At 43.3% G+C, this 9616-nt stretch overlaps 2 protein-coding genes across 3 annotated transcripts; both read right to left on the bottom strand.

Moving 5' to 3' along the window:
- Positions 1-1408: 1408 nt before the first annotated feature.
- LOC106819400 lies at positions 1409-2287 on the bottom strand. Its single transcript, XM_014824042.1, has 2 exons — positions 2143-2287; positions 1409-1945 (listed from the first exon to the last, which is right to left on the bottom strand). The coding sequence occupies exons 1-2, from the start codon at positions 2274-2276 to the stop codon at positions 1720-1722; spliced, it is 360 nt and encodes a 119-aa protein (XP_014679528.1). The 5' UTR covers positions 2277-2287; the 3' UTR covers positions 1409-1719.
- Positions 2288-6381: 4094 nt separating this feature from the next.
- Positions 6382-9323, bottom strand: LOC106819399 (neuronal pentraxin-2-like). Of its 2 annotated transcripts, XM_014824041.1 has the most exons (4): positions 9154-9323; positions 8412-8778; positions 7298-7608; positions 6382-7098 (listed from the first exon to the last, which is right to left on the bottom strand). In XM_014824041.1, exons 2-4 carry the CDS (start codon positions 8754-8756, stop codon positions 6705-6707), a joined length of 1050 nt encoding a protein of 349 aa, XP_014679527.1. In that variant the 5' UTR covers positions 8757-8778; positions 9154-9323; the 3' UTR covers positions 6382-6704. The 2 variants fall into 2 exon arrangements, with proteins under 2 accessions (XP_014679527.1, XP_014679526.1); XM_014824040.1 differs by lacking the exon at positions 9154-9323 and having other exon boundaries at positions 8412-9009.
- Between the last annotated feature and the right edge of the window lie 293 nt (positions 9324-9616).

The following is a 9616-nucleotide window of genomic DNA, read 5'->3' as shown; positions in this document are numbered from 1 at the left end:
ACAAAGTTTGTTACGCACAAACTATGCCTGATGTGTGCAATGATGCCTTGGCGGTTTGGTACCGTGACCCACCTTCTCCCCAAGCATGTCCGTAAGTATAACGAGGGTTTGTATTGTGCTAGGTAAATTAGGGGCACGAGTTATAGAGCGGAAGGGAAATATTGTGAAGGGAGAAGGTCAAGGTCAATGTCAAATAAAGGTTGCAGTGACCTGGTTTCGGTACGCGACACACCTTCTCCCAAAGATGTGTATGTAGACCATGTTTGGTCACGCTAGGTCAATTAGGGGTCGAGTTAAAGAGCGGAAGGGAAAGTGTCTGCGGCAGCGGCGGCTGGACAGACATGAAACAATAGTATCCCCACCGACTCATATTTATATATTTCAGCATATATAATAAACTCTAGACTGCCCTACTTATTCCCTGGTTTCCCTACTTTCCCCTACTTTTTTCACAACTTTTCTGACATTACTAGCCCTACTTTTGCCCTACTTTGTTGTAAGGGTTCAATCACAGGCCTGGAATTCGTATTCTATTATTCTCTGTAAACGTCAGAGTATATTTGCATTCTAGTAACCTAGCTCATTGCCTCACGGTGTGCAGTTAGATGGCATGTCCAGCGATACACCTCCAGCTATTGTGGTCTTAAAGTCAAGCCACTTTATGGCAAGGTGCCATTAGAAAGACAAGAGGTTCTGATTGTTGCAACCTCAGCATCAGTCAGGATACGATGGTACACGTTCAGGTCAGCTAAATCCCCCACACTATCCTCCACATACACTTGATAAATAACAACCACCTCTACCAAACGCAGCTTATGGGAGCAGTCTTTCCTTACACACGTCACCGTATGGGTGTTGCAAGCCTGGCCACCGAACAAGGCAGATACCACGGCTGCAGCGTTATGTTCGCGCCTTCTCAACACCAGCAATAACTCTGCAGCAGTAACTTGAAGCGGCAGTTCCAATTGAAATACGTAAATTTGAATTCGCGTCTTTAGAGCGAACGCAGATCAGTATGAAGTACACATATTACAGTACCGTCTTATGACGTACTAGTATTGCATATGCTCTGAATATCTATGGAAACAGGAACCCGTCATAAACGCAACCACCCGACACGTGGTAATTCGAATTGCCACGTGTCGTTATTTAATTACAACACGTCGATAATATTTCCGACACGTTGCAATTCGAATTACAACAGGTCATTAACTCTTTCGACATGTGGCAATTTGAATTACAACACGTCATTAATTCTTTCGACACGTTGTAATTCGAATTGCAAAAACTATTTTATCAGATCAGCCATGCAGATGTTTAGAACTGATGGTTATATATGGTTATTGTTTTTGATTGAAATATAGATGAAGCAACGCATTTTAGGCAGTTCTATGCTGTTAAGGGGCCAAAAATATACCAAAAAATCTGGCAATTTTTGATAATTTTGACCGTAATAAAGAACGTTTCCATGCATACTGCCTCCAATACATGGTACAACAGTATCATAGGTCTACCTGACTGAAGGCCTATCCATCAGTCTGGGTGTATCATTGATATAAAAATCAGTTGAAGCATGGTGAAGGCTGAGTACAACATGGTACATGAACCCTGTTTACAACAATGCTAAATGGTTACATAACACTGTGGGCCATGACGTCAATAGCCATTTTCAACAGAAATCATGTGCCACTTTCTTTTTCTGGTATGGTGTTCTGATTTTCACTCAGTACATGAACAAGCATCGATGCACTCTAGTCCAGCAAGGAGACAAGGACATTTCCTCGCACTCAAGCAGTCTTTGTCTGTGCAGTAGAAATGTGTCAGGTCTCGAACTTCAACTGGAGCTGATGGCTGAGTGAACATCGTCTGTGTTATGCCTCCATCATCACAAGCGGACCAACCATGGCCAACCGGTTTGATCAACTCTTGGTTGGGGATGTGACTCCTGCACAGGGAAAAAATTAAAATTAATTTTTCTAGGGCTACTTTTCAAACTCGCGTGCATGAAAATAGCACTCTAAAATTTGGTTTGCATTGAACTCCATGCACATTTACAGGGGCTCTTTTTGTCATTTCCGGGGCTCTATTTGGCATTTCGGGGGCTAAATCGCCCCGAGCCCCCGTGTATTTTTTTCACTGCTCCTGCACCAAATCCGTGTTTGGTACTTTGCGCGCAGGACATGTTGTTGGAAGGCATCTTCTGTTGGAGGAAGCATGGATGCATACTTGTCTGTCATTGTAGCCATGATGTACCGCAACTCATCAAGTGTGTCCATTTCCTTCTTTCCTTAGAGGAGTAGTGTGTAGCTACGAGCTACCATAATGCTCTCCTTTATGTCGTCTTCATGGAATGACTTGAGGTTTGTCAGTCTGTACGCATGTTTCATCAGTTTCGAGTACGTCGTTTTCTTTCCTATCCTGTTCGTTGAACATGTGGTGTTGCATCCTGTGAGGGCATGAGCAGCAGGGAGACACTCGCATATTGGTGGGCCAAGTTTATTCACAATTGTATGAACAGGAATTCGTGCATTCTCCAAGATATACTGTGAGATGTAATTCGTAAGGCTTGCCTTGTTTCCGACTCCCTTGACAAACCTTCTGTAGTTAGGTACTTCTCTGCTCCTCTGTATCTTATAAGTAGGTAACAAACTTGAATAACCCCACCGCTCGCGTTCTGTGGTCTTGATGGATGACACGTTATTATACCGATCGAACACAATGGTCACAGACGTCAAATCCAAGGATGGGTTTTGGGGAAGTCTAACTGTACGTTTCTGTACCACTTCCGCCAAATCCTTGAACGTGGTGAAGTGATTCTCATTCAGTGACTGTACCATGGCCATGCCATCGATGATATATGTGGATTAAGTGGACGTTGGTGTTTCTGGCAGCTCTGCTAGAGCATCTGGACAGTTTGACTCGAGCTAATACGAAGTAAAATGGTAAGTATAAGCTACAGTCGAAGTAATATGTTCCCAGACTCGAGAAAGCTATCCCAATAAGCAAAAGTTGCCGAGTGCTGTCGTCCTTCGTTTTGAGGGAGAGTGATCGTATCCAAGACGGACTGGGAAATTGTGTCCTCGATTTTCTGGCAAATGGTAGCACATTCACTTGCATCTTTGGATTCGAAGGACTGCTCAAGATCACGTACTAGCTGCTTGGTTTCATTGGTCAGCCATGGCAATCCGTTCTTGTTGGCAAAGGATTCAGCTGAAGTGAGGAACATCTGTGACAGTGCTTCGTGTGCAAGACGGACACCTCTGATTCCACGGGCATACTGCTTTCCTTGGAGCATTTGGTTAACCGTGGCAGCTGCGTATACATCTGATGAAGTTAGGATGTTCGTAAATCCACCATCTCCGAATATCTTGCAAAGGCTCGCCAGGAAAGCCATTATCAGATGCATTCCTCCCAGCCTCATCGTTACTTTGCCCACCAGTGGTTCCGGTCTGCTCCACAGAATCTGCTGTGCCTTGCTGTAGATGGCAAGGTCTGCTGTAATGAGTATGTGATGCTGCCCCAACTCCTCAGATATGTGCACTAGCACTCAACAAAAGTAAAAATGGTTGACAAGTCAGATGGTGAGGCATTGATGAAGGGTAGATATCATATCGTAGTAACGGGGACAGTCTTGGTACTGACGAGGGCGTTGAATCCACTCCATGCAGGAATGCTAGATTCACCGTCTCCACAGGTCCTTGCCACTTGCCATATGAAATCTTTCATTATGACCTTATCTGACGTTTCATCCTCCACTTGATAGGTTACAGTGGGCTATGGCTTCTTTGCAGACCTGCGGTAGCCTTGGAGTTGTTGTTCCTTGTACTGCTCAGTGTCCAAGGATTTCTGCTTTGCACAAGGAATCACGGACATATCATGACTGAGTGGAGATCGTTGGTACAACACAACAGCCATGGCATGTGTAGTGCGTTTCCCATCAACTGTCTCCTCATGATCAAAGTTGTCGATGGCAGCATCAACGACTGATTCAAGGTTTCTAGGATCAAACTGTGAAATCCCACGAGGAACCTGCACTTCAGATGGTACTGAAAGTTGATCAAGAGCTACTGATGTTAAGAACTTTCTCACGTCATTATAGTTTATGGAATATCCCACTGTACTGAGAACGTCTATAAGCTCCTTACTCCCATGGTCATGGTACATTTGAACACCAAGGCCAAATGTAATGGGTGTTTGCGTCTTACAGGACTGAGAAATGATACTGTGACAGATACCAAGCACTCGCATGTCAGCATCACTTGAGTCACAGTGTCTAACATTGTCAAAGGATTCCTTCGAGGTGCACCATGCTATGAAATCGTACAATGTCTCTGGAACAAAGTTCTTACATTGTCGTACATTCAAGTCTCCGCTTGGAGCATAGTGGCTAGTTTGAAAGGTTATCCCTGACATTGCACTGCGAATGATACCAGCAGCTCGATGAAGGACGACACTATCCGGATCCACATCACTTCCATCTTCACTGGTAAATTCACATTCACCGGATTTATTGATCTCGATGTTCAGTGCAGCAACTTTCTTATATTAACCAATACCATTAATTATAAAATATAATGGGGCTGATTTCATAAAATAAGCAAGTAACTGAAAATGCCATTTTTTCAGATGTTACCGTAAACAAGGGGTTAATGTACCATGTTGTACCCGTTTACCATGCTGAAACTGATTTTTTTTATCAATAGCACATCTAGGCCCATGAATACAGTCAGATCTGACACAGTGATAACATGTATTGGTGGAATAGTGCAAGAAAATATATATTATTTTGGTCAAAATCGCAAAAAAAATCCAGTTTTGGGGTATAATTTTGGCCCCTTAACCCCCTTAGCAGCATAAAACTGCCTCAAATACATTGCTACATATCTATTTCAATGAAATACATTGATATAACGATCAATTATAAAATATAATGGGGCTGATTTCATAAAATAAGCAAGTAACTGAAAATGTCATTTTTTCAGATGTTACCGTAAACAAAAGGTTAATTTGGCATGTTGTACAAGGTTGCTGCAACTACAACATGTCTTTTCATAAACTAGGGATCCAGACGGTTAAAATGAGACCAGTCCCAGCTTGTTATACCTCCGGTAGGGATATCTCCTTAAATAGAGCCCCTTTTCAGCTTCGGTCACTGCACTATTCTCACTGGTGGGTTGGTCTAGCGAGGGCACGAGGCAACAATCAATAATGATGCACTATCTACGGGAGTCATCAGGCGCGTAAATCCATTTTGAAATGTGGGGGGACACCAGTAGCGAGCACGCGAAGGGGTGGGGGGTCTAGGATTTTTTTGAAATTAGCCCCCCTACAGAATGCGTTTTCCTGCGCGAGCGAGGGGGGGGGTCCGGAACAACCCCTGGAACGACCGCCGCCCCCCTCTGGTACACGCCCAATGCACGACCGGCGCTCACGGCTATACCGGACCACAAGAATATAACGACCACCAGCTTGCGCAGACACAACACACACACACACACGACACACACACACACACAACACACCACACCAGTCACAAACACACACCACACACACACACATGCATTTGTGTTTGTGATAAAGATTAGCGGAAAGTGGTGTCCACATGCCAGTCCAAGAAAACAAGAAAGCAGAAAACGCAATCATTTGGCGTTGAGGCTGATCGCACACAATAATTGGTCGTTATTATTGGTTTGGTCCGTCATATCCTATATGCGTTGTATAGTATATCATCAATTTGCAATGAAAATTAACCTTTATTAAAACCGAATGCACGAGTTACTCTAGTGTCCTCTTGCGTGAATATAGCTCGTGTTCCCAGCTTAATTCTGGAATCAGTGTCTAATGTGAGTCGATATCTCCTAAACGTTTCATAAACATACTATTCTCTTGATGATTTCTGCATAAGCACATAATTTTTATATAAGGAAATAAAAAACGTGTTAAATAAAGAAACGGTACTACATTTATTAGACACATTTGTTCTTAAGTTGTGCATTGATCATTCATTGATGCTCTCACAATGCACTTTGAATGAAATGAAAGCTGGCCAAAAAAAGGAGACAAGAAGCAATGTGCTGACGCACTATCGACACACAATGTATAACGGTTCTCCACTGTTCCAAACAACAACAACCACACACACACACACAACACACATCAAACCGACACCAACACCAGCACACACACACACACAGCCACAGCATTACGACATGCAAAATCATGGTGAATCCAAAAATCGTGGGGGGACATTTGATATGATGTCCCCCCTCTGAAAATTCGTGGGGGGGGGGAAATGTCCCCCTGCCCCCCCTGGATTTTCGCCCCTGGGTGACGTAACACATTTACGCGCGTTGCACGACATCTATATAAAAACACCGGGCGTTCATTTATCACGATTTTATTATGATAGGTTTTATTACATATTTTATGATTGATGTATGACGTCACGTTACCATATGGTCTTACTACGCTGGCCAATTCTACAAAAAGCCAATGACTGGTATTACTGAATACCGCGTATGGTTATATATACGGCAGTTTGGTATTACTGCAATTTTTTGCTGCAACGCCCGTTTACCGCAATCTAGTCAAAGAGGTGATGAACACCATTATATCATTTACCTGAAAAATACGGTTAAATTTAAAATCTCACAAATACAGAAAGGTCAGAGTATATTTGCATTCTAGTAACCTATCTCATTGCCTCACGGTGTGCAGTTAGATGGCATGTCCAGCGATACACCTCCAGCTATTGTGGTCTTGAAGTCAAGCCACTTTATGGCAGAGCCGCCATTAGAAAGACAAGAGGTTCTGATTGTTGCAACCTCAGCATCAGTCAGGATACGATGGTACACGTTCAGGTCAGCTAAATCCCCCACAAATGCTTGTGTTTCGTTGAAGTCCGTTTGTGTATAGTCAACATCCTGTCCTATTATGAAGTTAGCCCCTGTGTCAGCGATGTAGCTTACAAGTCGTGAGGAAGTGCCAGTGTATTTCGGTTGGTCATCCAAGAAGATTTGGTGAGCTCCAGTCAGACTGTTGTAGGTTGTGCATACAAAGTGCCAGTTGCCATCGGTGATTAAATAGTCGCAAACTTTGCTATGAAATAGAAAGTTTAAACGATCATCAATATTATGTTCGATGATAAATATAGCATGACTCAATAATGAATACAATCATCATTTTTAAACAAGTTTGGCTACTGCGAAACCTCTTCACCTGATAGGATATGTATGCGTGCTATTGATGTTGACATATGTAAACAAATCTACTTTGAAATGGACTGGCTGGTACTTACGCTCGAATGCTTTCAGAACCCCACATGTAGAACCTCATACAACCGTCTGGGTAGACTGTATATTCCATCTCTTCGTTGGAGTTGCCATCTCTATGGTATGTCCACACCGAGTGGTAGGGGCAATCTGATCCATACTTAGTAAGACAGTCCACGAAGGAATCTGCGGGAACTCTCAGCCACAGACACACGGAGATTTGGTTAAAGCCCAGCGGAAAGGCGTTTGGGATGACGGCATAATCAGTAGTAGATTTTGTTGGGAAGTGCATAGAGTAGTCCGAGGCATGCTGGCAAAGGTATATGTCCTGATTCACCTGTTTAGAGAAATACAATTCATATATTTGTTATATGGCTGCATAGGCAATGGCGCATTTTAGTTGGTGTAAAGCATTTCACGTGCCAGAAAATAAAAAAACAAATATTGCCCGCTGAGAATCAATGTTGTCCGGTAAGCGGTGCTGCCACATTTCATGAACACTGTATCTCGCCACAAATGGCTGCCAGTGTGAACATCAGCTCATTTAAAGTGTAATATGTATATATATATATATATATATATATATATATATATATATATATATATATATATATACACTGTAGCCCCGTTATGACGCGATGGTTTGGGTCCATAAAATGTCATCGCGAAAAAAGCGGGGTCGCGCTAAATCGGGGTTATATATTATATACGTGGCTATATAACAGCAAAAACAGGGGGTCCAACGACTCACGCGTGTTATATCCGAATTCGCGTTAAATCGGGGTGCGTATTATCGGGGTTTCCACTGTATATAATACAGCTGTATGCTTGCATGCACGCACGCACGCACGATACGCATACACAAGCACACACACACACACACAACACATCACACACACAACACACACACCACACACACACACACACAGGATGACTACTCAGGAGCGCCCTTGCCTTTATTCATATGTGAAAAATCCACACAAGTCAGAATAATGGTTACGTTATTCGGGTTTTCATAGCATGTATTTGCTTAAACGTGTAGTGAGAATCAGCATATGCTTCTGCAGGGTTAGAAGGAAGCACACTAACATGCTAATGTTTTTACATCTACATGATATAAGAGTGCTCTCGATTGCTTACCTTTTCCCCCAAGTATGCAGCAGAATCCGTAGCATCAGTAGCAGCTGTAGGCTCACAGCTTGTTGCATCCAGGGCAATGTTGGAGAGGAGCTGACATGTAGTAGCCGTGTCTGTCTGCTGCAGGTTGAAGCCTTCACAGCTTCCATCTGCCATGCATTGAACAGTGCAGCGAACATGGCTCGCAGCATAGGTAGATATGACGCTGCTAGTAATGGCCGTGTCGGATGCGTACAGAGTAAAGTACTCTTCCTTTACCGCTGTTGCTTCACAGCTCAGCAAGGCAACTCCAAGCAAAGCAGCTAACGTGGACGTATACATCTTCTTCCTGCTGCTGCCACTTCTCATTTGGTAGTAACATGACAAGCACGTATTGTCCCGTTGCAATATGCAATATTCATCCCCCATCAAATATATTACATACATACTCTGTAGTAATATATCAATATTGCGGCGCCGCTGTCGTAAACATGAATTAATTATACACAGAACAGGATAATAACCAATGCAATAAAAAGTTCTTTCTCCCTTAGTTACGTGAGATATTGCTTGCATGTTGTGCACAGCAAATGTTTCGTTTGTCACCATGTTCATTTATTAGCTGCTTTGTCCTGTGATGCGCTATCGGAGTCATAGTGATTAGCGGCATGTAACGCTAGCAGACGATAGGTCGCCGTGCCTGCCTGCTACTCGTCTCTCAGCTAATAAATCAACACCGATGTTCTGTAGCTTAAAGTTGAATAANGTATTGTCCCGTTGCTATACACAATATTCAGTCATCCTATCACACTACTGCGTATCCTAGCTCCTTGCTTTGTTGGGCAAGAAACGATACCGTAATTTACCGATGGGAAGACAAATAGTGGAGAGCTGTTGCTACGGGCAGACATCGCTCCTGCGTGCTACTGTTTGTTCACATCGGCTGCCATCGCTACGTTTACACCAGGTGACTAATTAACGTGTACCTCCGCATACCGACGCATTAGACCGACGACAAGCAACAGCAACAATTAACCGCATAGCACTCTCTACCCGACCGCCGCACCTGACCTACATTATGCCAACACTACAATCGGATGGTCGGTAAATATATATTTATGAATTATGAATGAGCTGTAATGACATATATCGATACGCCAAAGGTATTGCCATCGTGATATGTCTGAGCTGGCCGGTTAGGGGTGGGGGGGAGGTATGTGACCATGAGC

Source organism: Priapulus caudatus, unplaced genomic scaffold (genome assembly GCF_000485595.1).
Source record: "Priapulus caudatus unplaced genomic scaffold, Priapulus_caudatus-5.0.1 Scaffold3340, whole genome shotgun sequence".
Taxonomy (NCBI): domain Eukaryota; kingdom Metazoa; phylum Priapulida; class Priapulimorpha; order Priapulimorphida; family Priapulidae; genus Priapulus; species Priapulus caudatus.
The sequence above is the reverse complement of the archived record's forward strand: the minus strand, read 5'-3'. Positions and strand labels throughout refer to the sequence as shown.

Coding starts and splice junctions, on each gene's coding strand:
- LOC106819400 (XM_014824042.1), bottom strand. CDS start 2,276: ATGGACACACTTGATGAGTTGCGGTACATCATGGCTACAATGACAGAC. Junction 1,946..2,142: donor CAAACACGGATTTGGTGCAG/GAGCAGTGAAAA, acceptor TTCCCTGTGCAG/GAGTCACATCCCCAACCAAG.
- LOC106819399 (XM_014824040.1), bottom strand. CDS start 9,002: ATGAACATGGTGACAAACGAAACATTTGCTGTGCACAACATGCAAGCA. Junction 7,609..8,411: donor CTGCATACTTGGGGGAAAAG/GTAAGCAATCGA, acceptor TTCTCTAAACAG/GTGAATCAGGACATATACCT. Junction 7,099..7,297: donor GGTTCTGAAAGCATTCGAGC/GTAAGTACCAGC, acceptor TCTATTTCATAG/CAAAGTTTGCGACTATTTAA.